The sequence below is a fragment of the Hypanus sabinus genome, chromosome 1 (genome assembly GCF_030144855.1).
Source record: "Hypanus sabinus isolate sHypSab1 chromosome 1, sHypSab1.hap1, whole genome shotgun sequence".
NCBI classification, from domain to species: Eukaryota; Metazoa; Chordata; class Chondrichthyes; order Myliobatiformes; family Dasyatidae; genus Hypanus; species Hypanus sabinus.
Genome location: NC_082706.1, coordinates 62,286,913 through 62,312,442, shown reverse-complemented (window position 1 = coordinate 62,312,442; position 25,530 = coordinate 62,286,913). Strand labels below are relative to the sequence as shown.

At 42.6% G+C, this 25,530-nt stretch overlaps 1 protein-coding gene across 3 annotated transcripts in view; it reads left to right on the top strand.

Moving 5' to 3' along the window:
• The window catches only part of ndc80 (NDC80 kinetochore complex component), a 114,987-nt gene that overhangs the window by 67,774 nt on the left and 21,683 nt on the right, over positions 1–25,530 (top strand). For all 3 annotated transcript variants that reach the window (XM_059974835.1, XM_059975005.1, XM_059974924.1), the window contains exons 11-14: positions 9,611–9,816; positions 16,126–16,281; positions 21,795–21,884; positions 21,984–22,076. In XM_059974835.1, the coding sequence (XP_059830818.1) occupies positions 9,611–9,816; positions 16,126–16,281; positions 21,795–21,884; positions 21,984–22,076 (545 nt within the window). The remainder of the gene's footprint in view (positions 1–9,610; positions 9,817–16,125; positions 16,282–21,794; positions 21,885–21,983; positions 22,077–25,530) is intronic.

Sequence of the window (25,530 nt, the reverse complement as noted above, 5' to 3'; positions counted from 1 at the left end):
TTTCTTGTGTGTCTGGGAATCGGGAATTCGCAGTCTTTTGCCGAGGAGAGAAGATGTGAATGGAGAGGGTTGGTAGACCTCAGACAGACTGGGCTTGGAGAGAGGGTCCAAATGTCAGCGATAATGGGAGGAGGTTGATGGTGGATGAACGGCCTTATCAGTGAGCTTCAGTGATGCGTATTGAACTGGTTCATGTGAATGGGCCCCTTTTGTTTTCTTTACTAATCATATAGTCAAATTAAGAATTATAAAGCTCAATTATTTAATCGTATATCGTGTACTGTTTATTTTGTGGTACTGATTTGTAACAGGACACATCGTGCAGCACCCACCCAAACGAGAAGTTTGGCCGGGCCGGGGGTGTCTATCCCCCGTACTAAGCCACTAGCTGAAGTGAGAATTACAATAGTTAGTAAGTTTTTAGATTGCATAAAAATCAGTGGTATAGTAGACAATGTTGAAGGTTGCGGGAGGTTACAAATAAAAATTAGATCAACTGGGAAGGCAGACAATGGAGTAACAGATGGAATTTAACAGACAAGTTTTGGGAAGTGAAATTAGGGCAGCACTTGCACAGTAACCGTTAGTGTACGGTAATGTAATTGGTAGAAACAAACAACGAGTTTCCACTTTAAGAGCTGCTCTGAAATGATGATGTATTTACGTTAAGTATTTTTACCACACTTTCTGTTCAGTGTTTGGAGTACAATAAATGAGCTGTCATGTAATTTCTTAAACATAAAATGTCTGCAGTTTTATTTATGAAAACTTGCATTGGTGACCCCGATACTGTCTAGGACGATTCCAGAGTTATTGAACGGGTCGGTTAATGCAGTCTCTTTGAAACTCCATGCAGTTTTGGGAGCAAAATGACATTACTTGGTTCATAAAAGCCGAGGCCTAATTTGCTCTGCGAGAAATTGCCGCCGACAAAACCAAATATTTCTATGTGGTAGCATCGCTCTGTAACTCCATGGCCACGAGAGTGAAGAGTCTACTTGAACACCCGCCTGAACAGAATAGATACCAATTACGAAGAAACCTCACTGGAGGCTGCCAACAGCAGCAGGATCCAGACTTGCAGGACATGACTGGTGATGCTCTGCTTCAGTGGGTAATGTTACACATGGGAATTCTTCCTGGCAAAAGTGGCTAGACCTCTGCTTGTTGCTGATTTCCTGTGTGCCTAAGGGCTATTAGTCGATCTTAAGATCTGCTGCTTGTGAATGCCAAGGACTTTGGGTTGTTACCCTGTTTCCCCAGTAAGATCCCCACAATGATTCTGTCAAGCGCATACATTGCCACATGTGAGTTTACTTGAATTCCCAAACCTCAAGCCCGCATTCTCCTTAACATCACGAAACATGGGGTCCAGAACTATGTTTCTACAACTGACCCTCCAGTCCATGCCCGTGCATGGAGACTGGACCCAGAAAACTGGCAAACATGAAGGTAGAATTTGCCAACAAGGAAAGACTTAGGAATGTATCCCAGTTAAATAGGCCCATATGGTCCCCAAGTCAGATGGTGGTTGCCACCCATGTGGTGATTACTGATGCCCCCCTCCCCCCCCCAATGCGACCGTTAGTTGATAGCACACAGCCAAGACTTTTTGGTAAGTTTAGTTGGGAGTCATTGATTGGAGAATTGCACAGCTGCAACATTCCTGCACTGGTCCAGCGAAGAACTTTCAAAAGCAGTAAGTTTCTCGGGAGTTGAGTGGAGTACTGTGCAGACACAACGGAAGTGTTCCCGTGCAGGTCTGGCACAGAGCTTTGAAAGCCCAGTCAGTCTCTGTGAGAGTTACCACCAAGTGGAGCAGTCATCAGCAGAGTAGTAAGGCTTTGGCGAGAGCAGGCGGATGCAAGGTTAATGGGTAAAATCATTCCTTATTTCTTCTTTGAATCTTGAGAGAATGGGGGAATGTTGTGGTAGATATTGGTGCCAGTGACATAAGAAGAAAAAGGGAGGAAGCCCTGAGAAAAAGAATACAGGGACTTAAGGAAGCTGAGAAGCTGGACCTCCATGGTGGTAGCCTTGGGATTGCTGCCTGTGCCTTGTGACAGTGAAGAAAGGAATAGAATGAGGTGGCAGATAAATGTGTGGCTGAAGAATTTGAGCATGAGGCAGAGTTTCAGGTTTCTGGATCATTTGGAGCTCTTCTGGGGCAGGTGGGACCTGAACAAAAGGGACGTGTTGCACTCGAAGCTGAGGGGGACCAATGTTCCTGTGGGCAGGTTTGCTGGAGCTAATGGGAGTTGTTAAAACTAATATGGCAGGGGGGTGGGAACCAGTATAATAGAGCTGGTACAAATGCAGACAGCAAAGAGTTAAATTGTACCACAGGGCAAAATTCAAAAGGGCAAAGAATGCAGGACTGGAGGTGCTGTATTTAATTGTGTGTTGCATTCGGAATAAGGTGGAGAAACTCGTGGCGCAATTAGAGATTGGTCGGTATGACGTTGTGGGCATCACTGAGTCTTTGTGGTTGGAGGTAAGAAATTGCAAGAGTTTTTAAAAAAAAAAAGACATTATGGGACTTGTATATAGTAGCCAGGATGTGGGGTTGAGAATGTAAAGGGAGCTGGCAAAGATGTGTAATAAAGGTAATGTCATAATTGTAATGGGGGACTTTGATATACAAGGGGATTGGAAAAATGAGATTGGTGTTGGATCGCAAGAGAGTGAATTTGTTGAATGCTACAAGATGGCTTTTTAGAGCAGTTTGTGCCTACTCGAAGAAAGGCCATCTTAAATTGTATGTGTGTGTGTTGTGTAATAACGCTGATCTTATTAGAGAGCTTAATGGCATGGTCCCAGAGGACTGGAAGATTGCAAATGTCACTCCACTCTTTAAGAAGGGAGGAAGGCAAAAGAAAGGAAATTATAGGGCATTAGCCGAACCCCCACAGTGGTTGTGAAAGTGTTTGAGTCTTATTATTAAGGATGAAGTTTTGGGGTATTTGGAGACTAATGATAAAATAAGTCAAAGTCAGCATGATTTCTGAGAAGGGAAGTATTGCCTGACAAATCTCAAGAAAGTAGCAAACAGTGGACAAAGATTTTCAGGAGGCATTTGATAAGGTGTCCAACATGAGGCTGCTTAAGAAGATAAAATCCGATGGCATTACAGGAAAGATACTGGCATGGATAGAGGAATGGCTGACGAGTCAGCGAGTGGGAATAAAAGGGGCCTTTTCTGGTTGCTGTCAGTGACTAGTATTCCTCGGGTGAGTATCGGGACGCTACTTTCACATTGATTGACAGTGATGTGGATGAAAGGAACTCCTGGCTTTGTGGCAAAGTTTGCAGATGGTATGAAGTTAGATGGAGAGGTAGGTAGTGTTGAGGAAGCAATGCAATTGCAGCAAATTGGAAAGATGGGCAAAAGAGTGGCAGATGGAATACAGTGTTGGGAAATATATGATAATTCATTTTGGTAAAAAGAACAATAGTGTGGACTAGTATCTCGATGGGGAGAAGATTCAAGCAACAGAGGTGCAAAGGGACTTGGGAGTCCTTGTGCAAAACTCCCAGAAGGTTAATTTACAGGTTGAGTCTGTGATAAATAAAGCAAGTGCAATTCATTTCAAGGGGAATAGAATATGAAAGCAAAGAGGTAATGCTGAAGCTTTATAAGTCACTGGTCAGGCTGTACTTGGAGTATTGTCAACAGTTTTGGGCCCCGTACCTCAGAAAGAATGTGTTGTCATTGGGGAGTCCAGAGGGAAGTTCACTAGGATGATTCTGGGAATGAAAGGGTTAACATGAGGAGCATTTGGCAACTTTAGGCCTGTACTCACCAGAATTTAGAAGAATGCGTGGGGAACTCATTGAAACCTACTGAATGTTGAAAGGACTAGATGGTGGATGTGGAGAGGATGTTTCTTATGGTGGAGGTATCTAGAACTAGAGGGCACAGCCCCAAAATTGAGGGGTGACCTTTTAGAACAGAGATAGAGGATTTTTCTTTAACCAGAGAGAAGTGAATCTCTGCGATGGAGACTAAGTTCATGGGGATATTTAAGGTGGAAGTCCTGCACAAGGATTCCCTGTGCACCCCTGATGTGAGAACCTTCTCCCCATTTAGATAATTGTTCTTTTTACCGAAATGCATTATCATACATTTCCCAACACTATTCCATCTGCCACTTTTTTGCCCATTCTTCTGATTTATCTAAGTCCTGCTGCAATCATATTGCTTCCTTAGCACTAACTACCCCTCCACTTATTTTCATAACATCCGCAAACATTGCCACAAAGCCATCAATTCTGTTATCCAAATCACATGCAAGTAATGTTGAAAGTAGCAGTCCCAATACTGGGCCCCCGAGAAGTACCACCAGTGACAGGCAGCCAACCAGAAAAGACACCTTTTTTCCCCACTTGCTGACTCCTGCCTGTAAACCATTCTGCTATCCATGCCAGTATCTTTCCTATAACACAGTAAGATTTTGTATCTTGTTCAGAAGCTTCATGTGTGGCACCTTATCAAATGCCTTCTGAAAATTCAATTAAATGACATCCGCAGCCTCTCCTTTGCCCACCCTGCTTGTAACTTCCTTGAAGAATTCTAACATATTTGTGAGGCAAGATTTTCCTTTACAGAAACCATGCTGACTTTGACTTATTTTCATAATTAGATTAAGTACCCTGAAGCCTCATCCTTAATAATAGACTCCTAACACTTTCCCAGCCACTGAGGTTTGGCTGACTGGCCTATAATTTCCTCTCTTTTGTCTTCCTCCCTTCATAAAGAGCGAAGGGACATTTGCAATTTTCCAGTCCTCCAGGACCATGTCAGAATCAAGTGATTCTTGAAAGATCATGACCAATGCATCCATTAACTCTTCAGCAACTTCTCACAGGACTCTGGAATGTAGTCCATCTGGTCCAGGTGACTTACCTACCTTAAGACCTTTGAGGTTGCCTAGTACTTTTTCCTTTGTAATAGCAATGGCACAGACAGACCTCTGGCACACTGCTAGTGTCTTCCACAGTGAAGACAGATGCAGTGTACCCATTCATCTGCCATTTTTTCATCCCCCATTACTATCTCACCAGCATCATTTTCAACTCACCTCACTTTTACTCTTCACATAACTGAAAAACTTTTTACTATCCTGCTTTGTATTATGGGCTCGTCTGCCCTTATATTTCATCTTTTCCTTTCTAGCTTTTTTAGTTGCTCTTTTTTTTTTTTGGATTATAAAAAGCTTCCCAATCATCCAGCTTTCCCGTTCATTTTTTTTTTGCTGCCTTGTTTGCCTCTTCCTTGGTTTTTAAGCAGTCTTTACCTTCCTTTGTCAGCTACTGTTGCCTACCCCTGCCATTTGAGAACTTCTTCCTCTGTGGGTCTTATCCATCCTGTGCCTTGTAAACTATTCCCAGAAACTTCAGCCATCTCTGCTCTGCCGTCATCCCCGTCAGTATCCTCCTCCAATCCACCTGAGCGAGCTCTTCTCTATTTCCCTTTATTCCATTGTGATACTGATACATATGACTTGTGCTTCTCTTGCCAATTTCGGTATGAATTCAATCATATTATAATCACTGTCTCCTAAAGGTTCCTTTACATTAAGCTCCCTAATGAGATTTGGGTTATTACACAACTCCCAATCTAAGGTAGTTTTACCCAAATAGACTCAAATACCTGCTGTTCTAAAAAGCCATCTCATAGGCATTCAACAAATTCCCTCTCTTGCGATCCGACACCAATCACCTCGAATATTGAAGTCCCTCATTACAATTGTCATTACATGCCAGCCCCTTTGCAATCTCAACCCCACTTCTTGGCTACTATTTGTGGAGGCCTATATATGATTTCCACAATGGGTTTACCCTTGCAGTTTAACTGCACCCACAAAGACTCAACATTCTCTGACCCTATGTCACTTCTTTCTAAAGTTGTAAGTCCATCTCTTACCAACAGAGCCACAGCAGCGCCTATGCCTTCCTGCCTGTCTTTTCAATACTAAGTATATTCTTTAACATTAAGCTCCCAAATATGGCCGCCTTTCGGCCACGACTCAGTGATGCCCACAACGTCATACCAACCAATCTCTAATTGCGCCACGAGTTAGTCCACCTGATTCCGAATGCCACCTGCTTTTAAGTACAGCACCTTCAGTCGTTCATTCTTCACGCTTTTGAATTTTGCCCCTGTGGTACAATTTAACTCTTTGCTTTGTCTGCATTTGTACTCAATCATTGGCTTGTCCTTCCTTACGTTCATGTTACACACATCATCTACTTGTAAACCTGCTGTCTCATCCTCGGCTCTGTCATATTGCTTCTCATCCCTCTGCCTATTTGTTTAAACCAATCCCAACAGCTCTGGTAAAACTGCCTGTAAAAATATTGGTCCCCCTCAGATTCAAGTGCAACCCAACCATTTTGTACAGGTCCCACCTGTTCTAGAAGAGGTCCCAATTATCCAGAAATCTGTATCCCTGCCCCCTGTTCCAGGCCATACATTTATCTGCCACCTCATTCAATTCCTATCATCACCGTCGTGTGGCACAGGCAGCAATCCTGAGCTTACTACCCTTGAGCTCCTGCTTCTCAGTTTTCTTTTTAAACCCCTGTATTCTTTTTTTCAGGACCCCTCCCTTTTTCTAACCAAGACATTGGTACCAAAATGTATCATGACTTCTGGCTGCTTCACCCTACCTTTTCAAGATATGGTGGACACTTCCAGAAGCATCGCTGATCCTGGCACCTGGGAAGCAAATTACCATCTGTGTTTCCTTTTTGTGTCCACAGAATCACCTGTCTAACCTCTAACTATAGAATCCCATATTACTGCTGCCATCCTGTTCAGTTCCCTATCCTTCTGAACCAAACTCACTGCCAGAGGCACAGTCACTGTTGTTTCATCCAGGTAGGTCGTCTTCTCCCCCCTCCCCACAACAGTACTCGTAGTTATTATTGAGGGCCATGGCCTCAGGTGCTAACGTTCCCCCTTCCCTCTCCTAACAGCCACCTATTTATCTGTCTCCTGTAGCTCTTGTCTATCACTGCTTTAATTTCCCTAACAAGATGAACATCATTGAACTGCAGCTCCAGTTCCTGTTACGTACCCCATAACTGGGTTAACAGACCAGCAAAAATGGAAGGATATGTTGGAGTCTGATGGTACTGTAACTAAAGGTGTTTATTAGTAAACTACACAATACAGTATCAAAAATGCAAATATACATATAACACAGGTTAGCAATAATAAACTTAGAAGTGTAGGAATAATAATCAATAATAAGAAACAAGCTCTATCAATGTCTAGGGGTAAATGAATTGTCATAGAATATAAAGTTCAGTTCAGTTCGTGCTGAGGTAGTTGGTTAGTGTGTTGCAATGTTAGAGAGAGAGAGCGAGCAAGAGATTTGGCAGCTGCAGCAGGCAAACCTTCTGTCGTCTTGTTCCGTCATACCGTTGTGGTCATTCGGCTATGACCCCTCTGTTCTCAGCTAGACCGTTCTTCTGTGGTGGACTCGTCACTCTGGCATGAGTGAACACACACACACAAGCCCCCACCAGCCCTGCCGTCACACCGTGAGCTTTGTGACCAATCTCCTGGTTTGGTCCTCTAAACCCCCACCTTCCTGTGGGTGCACAACACTCTTTCAGTGTCCACTGGTGTGTCTGAGGGGTGTCTCCCCAGACCTGTCCTTTATCCCCGTGGACGGGGTATCAGCCATCCATCAACTCCACATGTCTATGTCCATCAAACTAGGCCACTACTGCTGTCTCCTCAGGAATGTTAACGAGCAAAGAAACTTCTTTGCAGCGAAAGGTAAATAATCAGTGAAGGAGCCATAATACATAAATTATCCGTCTCTCTCTCTTATCTGTAGCGGATGTCTCTACCTCTGTTCTTTCTCTCTCTCTCCCCCCCTCTCCCCCTTGGTGTGGGGGGTTAACTCTGGACCCCATTTTCCATCAAGTCTGTTCAGCACTCGTAACATTCCCCAACATGGTCTTTAAGGAGCAGCATCTTGATGCACCTATTGTGGATGTGGCCACTGAGAAGGCTGGCTGTCTCAGAAATCCCACTCTGACACCCAGGTCAGTACACTTGGGTCTGTAGACATACCCCTGATTCTCTCTAGAGTTAAGTAAGAAATTAGGAATGATCTCACCTTGCCTCCATCTGTTCTCACTGAAGCCTTGTTGAGCCAGTGCTTACTACAGTGACTCAAGACTACATCGACAAGTGCTGCTATGATGACCGTTCTGCTAGGCGGTACCTCTCTTATTAAAAGCTCTTTACCAGGCTGGTGCAGTGCACCACCCCACCCCACCGCCTTCTCTTCCTAGCCACAAAGGCAAACTCAATGTCAGAGACTTGACCACTGTGACTCTTTTAGGTCAAACCCCCCACCCCCACACACCAAAAACAGTATCCAAATTGATTTACCACAGGGCTACTCTGCTCCGGTTCCTTAACCCTTTCCCCCTTTCTGACTGTCACCCAGTTTCCTGTGCCCTGCACCTTGGGAGTAACTACCTCTCTTTCTATCCTATGTATCACCCCCTCAGCCTACCAAGTGATCTGGAGTTCATTTTGTTCCAGCTTCAACTTCTTAGAGGATTGTTAGAAGCTGCATCTGAATCACTTATCAGAGTTACGATCTTCAGGGTCACTGGATGTCAGCTTGCCTTCTCATATCCTGCATCTCTTCTGTCCTAGCTGAGGAGAAATAAGAAGGGAAGGACAAAAGAAAGCTTAACCTGGAGATTTTGTTTTCTTTGCTTTCTCTGACTGAAGCCTTGAAGAGTTATAGCCTCAGGATCACCACTGTCTCTGTCCACTCAGATTATGGCCACTGTGCTTGCCCCGCCTTCCTTTAATGTGCTCTCACTAATCAATCCCAAACACCGATTGGTTGCTGGTCGAAGCTCTTTTTGCAACTTGGGCAGTCGACCTGGTTGAAATGCCCTTGATTGACATGAGTGAAAAAATGTGACTTTTCTCCAGATACAGAGGAAGAATCAAAGGTGTATGATAATTGTTGATTTAGTCATGGATGCAGGAACAGCTTCCCTTTATTGAACTGTGTCCCCATTGCTAAAGACGCAAAATAAGCAGGAAATTTGATTAGAAGCAATGAGTGAAGATACCTGAAGTAAGATGTTGGAAATAACTCATCAGGTTGTGATGGAAGGTCAATAAAATGTTGATGGTTTTGCTTTGCACTGCCAGAGGAAACTGCCGAGGCAGGTACAATTACATTTAGACAGGTATAGACCAAAGGCACTCCTGTGGGACTAGCTCAGGGAAATAGCTTGCTCAATTGGACAAATTAGTGTGAAGGGCCTGTTTCCATGTTGCCCCAACTGCTGCGTTTTCAGAGCAGCTGTAGTTTCTTGATCTCTCAATGCCTGTTCATGACTAATTTTTATCTCAGCATGTAAGTAGATAATGTTCATCATCATTAGATAATGTCCACACAAGCCAGATTATAGTAGCTCTAGGTATGCTAATCATTGGTGTAAGTGTTACAGTTGTTAACTAGAATTATATGCATTGTGTCTAATAGTTCTTCTTTCTTTTCTTTTCCAAGCACCTAATTGTTATGCGGTAGAACTTGTCTACTTTTTGTTTTTATAGCATTGGAGTTGAATGCAGTTAAAGAAGAGAACAAACGATTGCAGCAGATCTATGACCGGCAGGAGAATTCAGCTGTAGATGCAATGAAGATGAATCGTGAGAAAAATGAATTACATCAGACATTAATGTCACTGAGTGAAAGTCTCGAGGATGCAGACAAAAGGATGTGGAAGGAAGAGATAAATGTGTCGAAGGCCAAAGAAATGGTGAGCAGATGGCATGATGCTCTTCAATGCAAGATTATATTGTCAGATTCTTATTTAACTAATGGATTTTAGAATAAAGGTGTTCCCAGCCAAATTGTGAGAAAAGACTGTGGTGTTTCAGAGTGTGCCTCTGGCTGCATGAAAAATAGCACTGCGAATGTTATGAATCTCAGATTGAAAAGTTAGCCTTAATCATAATCAAAACAAAGTTCTAACCTTTGATGCAGTCCTACCTGCGCCTCTCTTCAATTTTCTTATTGAATGACCTAAGTCTTGCCCTTCAATAGTCTCTAGCTAACCTATTACTTGGGCAAATAGTTTACTCTTAAAACCTATCTTCTGCAGTCAGTCTGAACCTGTCCAAGTGAGGTAAAACTCGTCAAGACTCACTGAGCAAAATGACACTGAGCTATTTTATTAAATCTGCAAGGCTAAAAGGACCCTGATGCAAGCTATATACAGGCCTCCCAACAGTAATTGGGATGTGGACCACAGATTACAATGGGAAATAGAAAAGGGTGATGTTATGATTTTAACATTTGGTCAATTGGGAAAATCGGGTTCGTAGTGAGAGTAAGTTTTTTTTGAAAGCCTACTAGGGAATCAGCTCCACTGGATTGGGTGCTGTGTAAGGGAGTTTGAGGTAAAAGAACCCTTGGCAGTAGATCACAATATGATTGAGCTCAACTTGAAATTTGATGAGGAGAAAGTAAAGTCTGATGTAGTATTTCAGTGAAGTAAAGGAAATTAGTGGTATGAGAGAGGAGTGGGGCAAAGTAAAATTGAAGGAGATGCTGCCAGGGATGACAGCAGAGCAACAATGACATGAGTTTCTGGGGAAACATGAGGAAGACGCAGGATAGATGTATTCCAAGAAGCAAGAAATACTGTACTCAAATGGTAAAATAGTACAGCCATGGCTGACAAGGGAAATCAAAGCCAGTATAAAAGCAGAAGGGAAGCATTCAACAAAACAAATTAGCGGGAAAACAGAGGATTGGGAAGCTTCTATAAACCTACAGAGAGCAAATAAAAGAATCATTAGGAGGGAAAAATGAAATATGAAAAGCTAGCAAATAATATCAGTGGATAGTAAAAGATTTTTCAAGTATGTTTTAAAAAAAAAAATAAGAGAGAAGAGTGGATATAAGACTGCTAGAAAATTAGGCCAGAGAAATAATGATGGGGGACAAGGAGATGGCAGATGAATTAAATGAGTATCTTGCATCAGTCTTCACTGTGGAAGATACTAGCAGTGTGCCAGATGTTGAAGGGTATGAGGGCAGAAAAGTGAATGCAGTTACTATTATTATTAAAAAGCTGAAAAACCTAAGGATACCTAAGTCACCCTGACAAGTTGAACTGCACCCTAGGGTTCTGAAAGAGGGATTGTGAATGCATTAGTAATGATCTTTCAAAAATCATTGGACTTCAGCATGGAAAATTTCAAATGTTACTCCACTCTTTAAGAAAGGAGGGAGGCAGCAGAAAGGAAACTATAGACCAGTTAGCCTGACCTCAGTGGTTGGGAAGATGTTTGAGTCAGTTGTTAAGGATGAGGTTATGGTATACTTGGTGACACAGGACAAGATGGGACAAAGTCAGCATGGTTTCCTTAAGGAAGAATCTTGCCTGACGAACCTGTTGGCTTTCTTTGAGGAGATTACACGTAGGATAGATAAAGGGGATGCAGTGGGTGTTTATTTGGACTTTCAGAACTTTGACAAGGTGCCACACATAAGGCTGCCTACTAAGTTAAGAGCCCATGGTATTACGGGTAAGTTACTGGCATGGTTAGAGCATTGGCTGATTGTAGGAGGCAGAAAGTGGAAATAAATGGATCCTTTTTTGGTTAGCTGCCAGTGACTAGTACTAGTACTGTTCCGCAGGGGCCCGTGTTGGGACCATTTCTTTTTATGCTGTATATCAGTGGTTTAAATTAGTGGGCACCAACCTTTTTAAGCCCAAGATCCCCTACCTCGGCCTTGGTGAAAGGCAAGATCGACCCCAGATCGATGAGTTACACGCATGCACACCGGGGGCAGAAAAGACCGGAAGTAAAATCCCACAATCCGGAAGCAGAAATAATGTATAAACACCAGGGGTCACCACCCTTTTTATTGCATCGTGGACCGGTTTAATAATGACAATATTCTTGTGGACCGGCTGGCCAGGGGGTGGGGGGGGTGTTAAACACGACAGGAATACAGCGATACTCGAAGCAGGTTCCTTATGTCCAGTCTATTCCGCTATTTAGTTTTCGCGGCTTTCAGCACTTACCTTCTGTCTCGCTTGCTCACATTTTTTCCACTGAAAAAATCTCAACGGGTTTGTCTTTAAGTGCAGGGTGCTTGGACTCAAGGTGCAGAAGCAGTTTTCATTTCCTCATTAGACGAACTCCAGCCTGCCGCCATCAGATGCCTTGGCCAGGTGCGGCTGGTCGTGGGTGGAGTAAGAGGATAAGGTCAGGGCCGGAGGTCCCCGTACTGGGGCTGCAGCGGTCGCTGTCCGGAGAGAGCGACTGACTGAGCGAGGAGTGCGACAGGGCGCGCGCCCATCCCCCTTGTAGGATCTATCGGCTGACAAAAGTTTGTTTCTGTAGATCGCATCGAGGTAGCTGCTCTGATACTTACGACTCTCTAAGCCTGAATTAGGTCGTCTGCGAATATCTTAACACCGGACTCCCCACGAACATTTGGTGTGGTGAGCAGGTTTAGAGGCGGCACCCATCTGTCCATACTCCAAGCCAGTAGCCACGGCACTTCATGCCAGCCGCTGGAGGCCAACCAGTAATCCCTGGAGCAAGGGTATCACTGCGTTTAGGTGACTGATGACCTCGCATGCGTTCAAGTTCAACAGTGGGCGTGACAGGGAATGAGGAAAGGTGCAGCTGACTCCTATCTGCTTTTTGGAGCGATCATTTCCTCTGTGACTGCCTGGTCCACACGTCCCTCCCCACAGATCTCCCACCTGGTACTTATCCCTGCAAGCAGAAGTGCTACACCTCCTCTCTTACAACCATTCAAGGCCCCAAACAGTCCTTCCAGGTGAGGCAACACTTCACTTCTGAGTCTATTGGGGTCATCTATTGCATCCGGTGCTCCCGGTGTGGCCTCCTCTACATCGGCAAGACCCGACGCAGATTGGGGGACCACTTCGTCAAGCACCTCCGCTCCGTCCGCCACAACAGACAGGATCTCCTGAATGCCACCCATTTCAACTCTGCTTCACATTCCCATTCGGATATGTCCATACATGGCCCCCTCTACTGCCATGATGAGGCCAAACTCAGGTTGGAAGAGCAACACCTCATGTACTATCTGGGTAGTCTCCAGCCCCTTGGTATGAACATCGAATTCTCCAACTTCTGGTAATTCCCTCTCTCATGATTCTGCCTTTTTCTACTACCCATAGTGCTTTCCCCTTAGATTCCTTCTTCACCTCTCCAGCCTATCCCCTCCCTACTTCCCCTCTCCCACCCCTTGATCTTTCCTCTGATTGGTTTTTCACCTGGCACCTTCCACCCTCCCCCCACCTTCTTTATAGTGCCCCTGCCCCCCCCCCCCTTCTTCAGTCCTGACGAAGGGTCTCGGCCCAAAACATTGACTGCTCATTTCAACAGATGCTGTCTGATCTGCTGAGTTCATCCAACTTCTGTATGTGTTGATTTGACCACAGCATCTGCAGTGTACTTTGTGTTTACGACTCATATCGTTTCCTCGCGGCCTGGTGGTTGGGGACCACTGAAGTACACTGTATAGATTAGTGGTCACCAACCTTTTTAGCCCAAGATCCCCTACCTCAGCCTTAATGAAAGGCGAGATCGACCCCAGATCGATTAGTTACAAGCACGAAAAGCTGCAAGAAAGCAGGAGGCTGAGAAGAGGATCTCAAGGGTACTAATCTTGGGATTGCTGTCTGTGCCACACTACAGTGATGATAGGAATAGAATGAGGTGACATAAATCCGTGGCTGGGATAATTGGGATTTCTTCTGGAACAGATATGACTTATACAGTTATTCAGGTTGCACATGAATCCGAGGGTGACCAGTATTCTTGTGGGTATGTTTACTATAGCTGTTGAGAGTGCTTTAAACTAATATGGTAGGGGGATGGGAACCAGTATGATAGAGCTGAGGATGTGCCTGAAGTTTTACAAGTATATGGTGGGTGCAACATGAATGTAAGGAAGGACAAGCCAATGATTAGGTACAAATGCAGATAGGGCAAAGAGTTAAATTGTAACACAGAGCAAACTTCAAAAGGACAAAGAATACAGGACTGAAGGTGCTGTATTTAAAAGCAGGTGCATTCGGAATAAGGTGGATGAACTTGTGGCACAATTAGAGATTATTTGGTAGAACATGGGCATCAGAGTCATGGCTGAAAGAAGGCCATAGTTGGGAGCTTAACATCAAAGGATATACTTTGTATTGAAAAGGCAGGCAGGAAGGCAGAGGTGGTGATGTGATTCTGTTAGTAAGAGATGGAATTGCATCTTTAGAAAGAGGTGACAAGGACAGAGAATATTGAATCTTTGGGTGACATTAAATTGCAAGAGTAAAAATAACATGGGAATCAGATAGGCCTCTGAATTGTTGCCAGGATGTGGGGTTGAGATTGCAAAGGGTGCTGGAAAAGGTGTTTAATAATGACAATGTCACAATTGTAATGGGAACATCAATGTGCAAGGGAATTGGAAAAATGAGGTTGGTATCAGATCACGAGAGAAAATTTGTTGGATGTCTATGAGAATGTTTTTTAGAGCACCTTGTCCTTGAGCCTACTCAGGGAAAGGCTATTTTAGATTGGGTGTTGTGTAATAACCCGGGTCTTATTAGGGAGCTTAATGTAAAGGAATCCTTAGAGGGCAATATCATAATATGATTGAATTCAGAGCAATTTGAGAGAGAGAGAAGCATAAGTCACATGTATCAGTAATAGAACAAAGGCATGAAAGAGGAGCTTGCCCAGGTGGATAAGAAGGGGATACTGGTGGGAATGACAGCAGAGCAGAGGTGGTTGAAGTTTCTGGGAATAGTTTACAAAATGCAGGATAGATATGTCCCAAAGAAGTAGTTCTTAGATGGCAGGGGTAGGCAACCGTGGCTGACAAGGGAATTTAAGGATTGCATAAAACCCAAGGATAGAGCATATAAGGCAGCAAAAGTGAGTGGGCTGTTGGATGATTGGGATGTTTTTAAAATCCAAAAAGGAACTAAAAAGCTATAAGGGAAAAGATGAAATGAGGGCAACACACAAAATGTTGGTGGAACTCGGCCAGATAACATCTATGGAAAAGAGTACAGTCGCCTTTTTGGGCCAAGACAGGCTGAAGGGGTTAACATATAAGGAGCGCTTGGCAGCTTGTGCTGTCTGGAATTGAGAAGAATGCAGAGGGAATCTCATTGAAATCTACCAAATGTTGAAAGGACTAGATAAGGTGGATTTTGAGAGGATGTTTCATTTGGTGAAGATGCCCAGAACAAGAGGGCACAACCTCAAAGTTTTGTGGCAACCTTTTAGAACAGAGGTAAGTAAGGAGGAGTTTTTTTAGTCAGAGTAGTGAATCTGTTGAATGCTTTGCCAGAGGCTGTGGTGGAGATCAAGTCTATGGTTATATTTAAAGCAGAAGTTGATAGTTTCCTGATCAGTCAGGCTATCAAAGAGGAAGGCAGGTGTATGGAGTTGAGTGGGCTCTGGGATCAGTCCTGATGGAATGACAGAGCAGACTCAATGGGCTGAATGGCCTAATTCTGCTCCTATGTCCTATGGTCTTGTGGACTGGAAAATTGCAAATGGCACTCTTTAAGAAGGGAGGGAGGCAGAAGAAAGAAAATTATAGACCAGTTAATCTGACTTCAGTGATTGAAAGATATTGTCTATAATTGAGGATCAGGTCTCAGGGTAATTGTAGGCACATGAGAAAATAAGTCAAATTCAGCATGGTTTCCTTTAGGGAATTCTGTTGGAATTCTTTGCAGAAATAACAGGCATGATAGACAGGAGAGTCAGTGGATGTTATTCATTTGTAGGCCAACCTATTGGGTATATTTAAGGTGGAGGTTGATAGATTACTGGTTACTCAAGGTGCCAAAGATCATCGGAAGGAAACGAGAATAGGGTTGAGGGGGTAATAAATCAGCCACAGTGGAATGGCAGAGCAGACTCGAAAGCTCTGATTCTGCTTCAATGTCGTATGGTCTTACAGTTTGTGAACCCAAGTGGCATGCTAACTGTATCTTTTAAAACTTTTCATTGATATTAATCCTGTGATTGATCACCTTTTGTTGTTGCCTTTCCTTTAGCTGGAAATCAAACTACAGGAGTATCATACAATGGCTCGGAAGCTCAAACTAATCCCCAAAACAGCGGAAAATGCTCGAGGACGAGATTTTGAGATAAGTCTCATGGATATTGCCTCAGGGAAAAGGGATTTCTTACAAAAGACCCTAACAATAAGGGTAAAGTATTTTATAATACTTTTACATTGCCAAGTCTGACTAATGTGATTAGCATATATTACTTTGTAATGTAGCAATAAGGGAATGATTAAAAAAAAAGTTGAATCAGATGATTGATACAGAAGAGATGAATCGCTTTATTTCTGTGAAGTATGTGGAGCAGCTATCTCACAGTGTGTTTTATTACCAGAGAAATATTTTATAGGTAAGAGTTCACTGGATGAGTCCTTAGTCCAGATTTTGTTAGTTCAGCACAGCATCATCTTGTTCTGTACTGAACATCTACCACATACTGCCTTTTCTAGGTATTAGTTTATTAAAGATTTCCCTGGAAAGCTTTCACTGTATTAACCCATTTCCTATCATAATGCTGTACTCAGAACACCAGATCTCATTGCTCTGGATAACTTAAGTAATTGCACTACTTTTGCCACCAGTTTTCCAAACAGTGTGCAAAAAGATAGCCATCTTTCTTTGCTATACCTGTCTTTATCATTTTGATGTCCTTTTTTTCTTCCACTTATCTGTCTGAAAAAGAATATCTAACAGAATGCAAATAAATCTCTTCTCACTCTTTTGCAAATGACAGTAAAATTTGTTCACCCAAGCTATGTTTCTGTCATTGGCAAAATGTATTTTACTTGTAAATGGTCATAGAGGTCATAGGTTAAGGGTGAAATATGAAATATTTAAGGGGCCATGAGAGGGAACTGCACTCAGTCAGTGTACCAGCAGAAATGGGAGGTGCAGGTTCGATTTCAACATTTAAGAGAAGTTTAGGCAAGTACGTGGATGTATGGAGGGCAATGGTCTGGGTGCAGGTCGATGGGGCTGTGCAGAATAATAGTTCAGCATGGACTAAATGGGGTGAAGGGTCTGTTTCAGTGCTGTAGTCTTTTTACTACATTGACCTCCATGAATTCTTACACCTCAAACTTGACTGGTCATTATATATGGTTCCATTCTCCTAGTTCTCTGAACCGCTACAAAACTGTAACATTCTCACTGAGTGTAATGCATGGACATACTCCAGCTGAGACCTCCTCAATGATTTATTGAGGTTCCAGTTAAGCTGCCGTCTCTGCTATTTCCTTTTTAATTCATAGGGATGAACTTGGGGACAGAGAAGGGTGTTAGTGGTTAGGTTAGGATTTAGGGATAGTGGTTTGGTAAAGTTAAAGGTCAGATTTGTTTCTAGGGACAGGATGTTAAGGAGATAGAGATCAGGCCTCTGCTCCGTGTTTGAAGCCTAGTAATGGGGATGGCTGACAAAGGACATCTGGAAACTAGGCCTTGATTTGCCCTTGATTTGTCCAGCAATGTGTACTTTGCTGCTCCACTTGTGTTCAAACTCCAGAGATGTGGACATTGGGATGAAGGATATCTGGAGACTAGGTTTCCACTCTGCACTCTATGGTCAGTGATGCGGACAAATGTCGGAAGACAACTGAGGATGTCAGGCTGTCCCAAGTTAGTCTCAGGATTGGATGTCTGTGTGAACAGGAGGCACGAGGGCTGGGCAGCTGGCAAGCCCAGAGAAAGAGTCTGGAATTCGGTCCCTGTCGTTGTCTAGTCCAGGGGTCAATACCAGAAGGTCCAGAAGTTGAAGCCTAGAGGTCCCAAGACTAGTCCTGAAGTTCCAAGTTCAAAAGTACAGTCAGCCCTCCACAAGAGAATGCTCCTCTGGGACATTGGTTCCGCGACCCCCCCCCCCCCCCACCCCGCAGATACCAAAAATTGCGGATGCTCAAGACCCTTATTTAACCTGTCTCAATGCGGTGTCTTTAGGACCCAGCGGAAACCCGGACTTTATTTAACCTCTTTCAGTGCGGTGGACTTTAGGACCTGGCGCAGCTCTGAATCCACAGTGTTTCTGTTCACGAAAGTAATCACGATCACGATTGAAAATAAGGTGGAAGTAATAAAGTGATCAGAAAGAGGTGAAATGTCATTGGAAAAGCGTTAGGCTACAATCGGTCAACAATCAGAACAATTTTAATGGAGCATGTGAAAGGCCCTGCCCCGATAAAAGCTACAATTATTACTAAGCAATGCAGTGGTTTAATTATTGAAATGCGTATGTTTCTTAAGTGTTTTATATGCATAGAAAGGTAAAATATATACTATGAAAAACGTTTTACTAACTGATGCTAAATAATACCGGATGTACCTATTTCGACTTACTTAAAGATGGGCTCAGGAACAGAGCTCATTCACAACCTGGGGACTGCCTGTACTTTTAAATTACTTATTATAGATAAGTATATCTAGATTACTTATAATACCTAATACAATGTAAATACTGTGTAAATAGTTGTTATACTGTACTGTTTAGGGAATAATGACAAGAAGAAATAGTCTGTACATGCTCAAACAACAAGAGAACTTCCGTGTTTTCCCCATCCACGTTTGGTTTCCGCGCATGGGGAACTCGCGGATAAGGAGGGCCGACTGTAAATATATTATCAAAATACATATGTCACCATATACAATCCTGAGATTCATTTCTTACGGGCGTACACAATAAATCTAAGAAATACAGAAGAATTAATGAAAGACCGTTCCCAACAGGACAAACAACCAATGTGCAAAAGACAACAAACTGTGCAAATACAAAAGAAACAAAAACCTAATGAATATCAGAAATATGACATGAGGGGTCCTTGAAAGTGAAACGGGTAGTGGGAACAGTTCAGTGTTGGGGTCAAGTGAAGTTATCCCCTCTGATGCAGGAGTCTGATGGTTGAGGGGTAATAACTGTTCCTGAACCTGGTGGTGTGGGTTCTGAAACTCCTGTACCACCTTCCTGATGGCAGCGGTGAGAACAGAGTGGGGGGTCCTTGAGAATGGATACTGTTGTTTTGCTATAGCACTCTGTGTAGATGTGCTCAGTAGGGGGAGGGCTTTTACCTGTGATGGACTGGGCCATATCCACTATTTTTGATAGGATTTTCCATTCAAAGGCATTGGTGTTTCCATACCGGGCCGTGATGCAACCAGTGAATATACTCTTCACCACACATCTATAGATGTTTTAGATGTCATGCCGAATCTTTGCAAACTGAGGATGTAGAGATGTTGCCAGACTTTCTTCATATTAGCACTTTCGTGCTGGACCCAGACAGATCCTCTGCAATGATAACACAGAGAAATTTAAAGTTGCTGGTCCTCTCTACCTATGATGCCCTGATCAGGGCTGGCTCATGGACCTCCAATTTCTTCCTCCTGAAGTTAATAATCAATCTCCCTCCTAATTTGTGATTTGACCAATGACAGTGGCATTGTCAGTAAGCTGAATTATGGAGTTGGAGCTGAGCATGGCCTCACAGTCATAAGTATGACGTGAGTAGAGCAGAGGATTAAGTATCCAGCCTTGTGCTGCACCTGAGCTGATGGAAGTTGTGGAGATGTTGTTGCCAATCTGAACTGAGTTCTGCAAGTGAGGTAATCGAGGATCCAATTGCACCCAGGGGTACTGAGGCATAGGACTTGAAGCTTATTGATTAGTTTTGAGGGGATGAGCTGAAGTTGATGAAGAGCATCCTGATGTATGCATCTTTGTTGTCCAGGTGTTCCAGGGTTAAGTTGGAGAACTGGCAGTGATTGTGGGTGAGAGGGAAGAAAGAGGCTTGTTTTTGCTGTTATTTTGTTGCTTGTGTTCTGCCAGGCATCGTGGGCATGCTGTGTTGGTGCTGGGAAATGGCAACACTTGCGGCTGCCTCAGTCACGCCCTGAGCGTGTGATGTTAACACGAGTGATGATCTACAGCTGATAAATAAATCTGAAGGCTGAGTGTATCTTCTTATCATTTTATGCAATTTGGATTGGTATGTATTTAATTTTCTGAAATAAGTCACATTTTGACATTGCACAGATTACAGTCCTCCTTCTCTGCGGGTTCCACATGCATGAATTCGACCAACCGCGGATCAGGAAAACCCGGAAGTTCTCTCTCCAGTACTTGTTGTTTGAGCACATACAAACTTTTTTCTTGTCATTATTCCCTAAACAATGCAGTATAACAACTATCTACATAGCATTTACATTGTGTTAGGTATTATAAGTAAGTCGGAACAGGTACATCCAGTATTGTCTTAGTATATAGTATATTTTTTCCTTTCTATGCATATAAAACACTTAAGAAACGTATGTATTTCAATAATTAAACCACTGCGTTGCTTAGTAATAATTGTAGCTTTCATCGGGGCAGGGCCTTTCACATGCTGCATTATTCTCACTTTATCCTTTAAAATTGTTCTGATCGTTGACCGACTGTAGCCTAACGCTTTTCTAATGATTGATGACGTTTCACCTCTTTCCGATCACTATTATTTCCACTTTATTTTCAATCGTGATCGTTTTCCGTCAACGGAACAGAAACACTGTGGGCGGAGGGTCCTAAAGTCCACCGCACTGAGACAGGCTAAATAAGGTACTTGAGCATCTACGTTTTTTGGTGTCCGCAGGGGGTCCTGGAATCAATCCCCCGCAGACAAGGAGGGCCGACTATATACACTTTTGCAGCTATTGGTTTAGATCTATCTGAACAAGGTTATAGGAGCTGGCATGACTCTGGTGGTCTAAATGGCCAGCTTTATGCAGATAATGAGATGTTTGTCTTGCAGATAGTGGGAAAAGTTGTCCAAGTAGGTTGTTAATCAGATGGGACATTGGACATAGCAGTGCCAAATGGAAGTTAATCCCAAGAACTGTGAGGTGATACTTTTTCGGAAGGCAAACAAGGAAGGATAGTAATTGGATAACTATGCACAATATTCCAAATGTGGCCTAAGAGATGATTTACTAAGCTGTGAAGTGATCTCCTAGCTCCTATATTCTATGCTGCAGCTGGTGAAGGCAAGCATCCTATATGCCTATTGTTGTACCCTATCAATCCATCTATGTTGCTGCTTTCAGGTCACCGCAGAATTTAATCCCAAGGTGTCTCTGTACATAAATGCTCCTAACTCTTAGGATTTGACTTCCCAAAATGCATTAAATTCCATCATTAACGCTTCACACAATTTTCCAATTGTTTCTGTAATATTGTTAAACAATATGGCTTGTTATTCACAACACCACTAATTGTGCCATCTGCAATGTACTAATTATACCTCCTACATTCATATTCAAATTGTTAACCTATGTCACAAACTGCAAAGGTTCAAGCACCAATTCCTATAACACACCATCAGTTGTTTTCATTTATTTCCAATGTGTTTTTCTTACAATAACAACGTTATTAAAAAGTGCAAGGAGAGAATGGACATTGTTTCCAGAAATTAAGTGAGGAGGCATTTTGGTATAGATGCTATAACAGGAATGCTAAGTGATAGAGTGTGTCTCCAAGCAGGACAATTGTGTGTTAAGAAGCAAATTTAAAATATGGGGAGTACACTGAATTAATTACAATTCAAGATGGCATTTTTGGATTTTTAAACTAGACTGAAAGATCAAAAGAATTCTGTTATAATAATCTTTTAGTTTCATGTGACCTGTCCTTATTTTTGCAGCATGACCTAGTGGCACTTTTAAAGGAGCAAAATAAAGAAATGCAACATTTGAGAAATAAGCTGATGAATGTGCAAGAGGCCAATGAACAAGTATGAAGATCATTATAAATTCAGTGAAGCACTCTTTGCAGAATTTGTCCGGATGGGTTAAGTGAGAGTTTTCTGCTGAATGTAACTTTTCTCATCTAGGTTCAGGCCATGATAGATGACAAAGCAAATGATTTGAAAATGTTAACAGAACAAATTCGTAAAGTGGATGGAACCATGGAACAAAAAAAGGAGGTAAATTGCTTCAGTTATGTGGAGATTTAAAATGATTGAACTTGTACCTTAATGTTGTTCCATTATGAGAACACTTAACCACCAAGCTCAACAGCAGCTTTTATTCCGCTGTTAAAGACATACCTCTTGTACAATGAAATGAACTTGGCGTCCAATCTACTTGTTTTCATCTTGCACTTTATTTTGTAGCTTTTATACCTTATTCTGAATTGTTATTGCTATTCTTTATTCTACCTCTACATTTTGTGTAATTTGCTTTGTATGAACAGTATGCAAGACAATCTTTTCATCGTATCTTGGTACATGTGACAAAAATAAACCATTACTAATTTTCAAGAAGGGAAATAGGATTAATGCTGTAAATTGTAGACTGGTGAATCTAAATTCAGTAGCAAGCAAGCTATTGGAAAGGAATACGAGAGGTAGGAGTTGCAAGCATTTGGAAAATCATGGGCTAATTATAGACCATCAGCATGGCTTTATGAAGGGCAAGTCAGGTCCTACTTACATAGTTCAGTTTTATGAGGGAAACTGGGATCCATGTCCATAGCTCCTTGAAATTGGTTGCAGAGTTTGATAAGGTGGTAACAAATAGCATGCTTGCCTTTATTAGTTAGGGCACTCATTTCAAGACACGAGAGTTATTTTGCTGTTTTATAAAACTCAGTTTAGACTGCATCTGGAGTATTCCCTTCATTTCTGGTCACTGCATTAGAGGAAGAATGTGGAGGCTTAGGAGAATGTGCAATGAATCTTGCAAATGTTTAGAGGGCATTTGCCAGAAGGAGAGTTTAGAAAATCTTGGGTTGTTTTCTCTGGAGCAAGAGAGGCTAAAGGGAGATCTTTTAGAGGTTTATGAGATTGTGTAAGGAAAAAGTCAGCTAAAATGGTTTTCCCAGGAATTAAATGTCTAATACTAGAGAGCATGAATTTAAGACCATGAGATGAGATGTAGGCCACTCGGCCCATTGAGTCTGTTCCACCATTCAATCATGGGCTGATCTAATTCTTCCAGTCATCCCCACTCTCCCGCTTACTCCCCATACCCTTTGATGCCCTGGTTAATCAAGAACCTATCTAACTCTGCCTTAATTGCACCCAATGACTTGGCCTCCACAACCGCTCGTGGCAACAAATTCCACAGATTTACCACCCTCTGACTAAAGTAATTTCTCCACATTTCTGTTCTAAATGGATATTCTTCAATTCTGAAATCGTGCCCTCTTGTCCTAGACTCCCCTGCCATGGGAAATAACTTTGCCATATCTAATCTGTACAGGCCTTTTAACATTTGGAATGTTTCTCTGAGATTTCCCCCCTTGTTCTCCTAAGCTCCAGGGACTAGAGCCCAAGAGCTGTCAGACGCTCCTCATACAGTAACCCTTTAATTCCTGGAATTGTTCTCATGAATCTTCTCTGAACCCTCTCCAATATCAGTATATCCTTTCTAAAATAAGGAGCCCAAAACTGCACACAATACTCCAAGTGTGGTCTCACGAGTGCCTTATAGAGCCTCAACATCACCTCCCTGCTGTTATATTCTATAACTCTAGAAATGAATGCCAACATTGCATTCGCCTTCTTCACCACTGACTCAACCTGGAGGTTAACCTTTAGGATATCCTGCACAAGGACTCCCAAGTCCCTTTGCATCTCTGCATTTTGAATTCTCTTCCCATCTAAATAGTCTGCTTCTTTATTTCTTCCACCAAAGTGCATGACCATACACTAGCCAACATTGTATTTCATTTGCCACTTCTTTGCCCATTCCCCTAGACTATCTAAGTCTCTGCCGGCTCTCTGTTTCCTCAACACCACCCGCTCCTCCACCTATCTTTGTATCATTGGCAAATTTAGTCACAAATTCATTAATCCCACAACCCAAATCATTGACATACATCATAAAAAGCAGCGGTTCCAACACTGAGCCCTGTGAAATTCCTCTGGTAACAAGCAGCCAGCCAGAATAGGATCCCTTTATTCCTACTCTCTATTTTCTGCCAGTCAACCAGTGCTCCACCCATGCTAGTAACTTCCCTGTAATTCCAGGGACTCTTACCTTGTTAAGCAGCCTCATTCAAAGGCTTTCTGAAAACCCAAGTACACTACATCCACTGCATCTCCTTTGACTACCCTGCCTGTAATTTCCTCAAAAAATTGCAGTAGGTTAGTCAGGCAAGATTTTTCCTTTCAGGAAACCATGCTGACTTTGGTCTAATTCGTCGTGTGCTTCCAAGTACTCCGTAATCTCATCCCTAACAATTGATTCCAACATCTTCCCAACCCCTGATGTCAGGCTAACTGGTCGATAGTTTCCTTTCTGCTGCCTCCCACCCTTCTTAAGTAGCGGAGTAACATTTGCAATTTTCCAGTCATCCAGTACAATGCCAGAATTTGTCGATTCTTGAAAGATCATTGTTAATGCCTCCACATTCTCTCCAGCTACTCCCTTCAGAACCCCAGGGTGCATTTCAACAGGTCCAGAAGATTTATCCACCCTCAGACCATTAAGCTTCCTGAGAACCTTCTCAGTTGTAACTTTCGTTGAACATACTTCACTTCCCTGACACTCTTGTATGTCTGGTATACTGCAGATGACTTCAACTGTGAAGCCTGATGTAAAATACGTATTCAGTCCCTCTGCCATCTCTGCATCTCTCATTACAATATCTCTAGTGTCATTTTCTATTGGTCCTCCATCTACCCTTGACTTTTTTTACATTTTATATACTTTAAAAAGCTTGTAGTATCTTCTTTGATATTAGTCATCAGCTTCCTTTCATAATTCATCTTTTTCTTCCTAATGACCTTCTTAGTTTCCTTCAAGTTTTTAAAAACTTCCCAATCCTCTACCTTCCCACTAGCTTTGGCTTCCTGTATGCCCTCTTTTGTTTTTATTTTGGCTCTGATTTCACTTGTCAGCCACAGTAGTGTCCTCCTTCCATTCGAAAATTTCTTCTTCTTTGGAATGTATCTGCCTTGCACTTCCCTCATTTTTTTTGCAGAAACTCCAGCCATTGCTGCTCTGCTGTCCTTGCTAGTGTCCCTTTCCAGTCAACTTTGACCAGTTCCTCTCTCATGCCATTGTAATTTCCTTTATTCCACTGAAATACCAACACATTGGAATTTAGTTTCTCCTTCTCAAATTTCAAAGTGAACTGAATCATATTGTGGTCACTGTTCCCTGGGGGTTTCTTAAGCACTCATATTACATCTGGATCATTGCTCAACAACAAACTGTTCTAAAAAGCCATCCCTCAGACATTCTACAAATTCTCTCTTGAGGTCCTGTTAAAATCCGCAACGATTTTTATAACATTGCCCTTCTGACACACCTTTTCTATCTCCAGCTTTAATTTGTTATCCAACCTAAACTTAAGGTGAGAGAGTAAAATTAAATGTAGATTTACAGGGCAGTTTTGTTTTTCATAGTGCTGGGTGCCTGGAATGCACT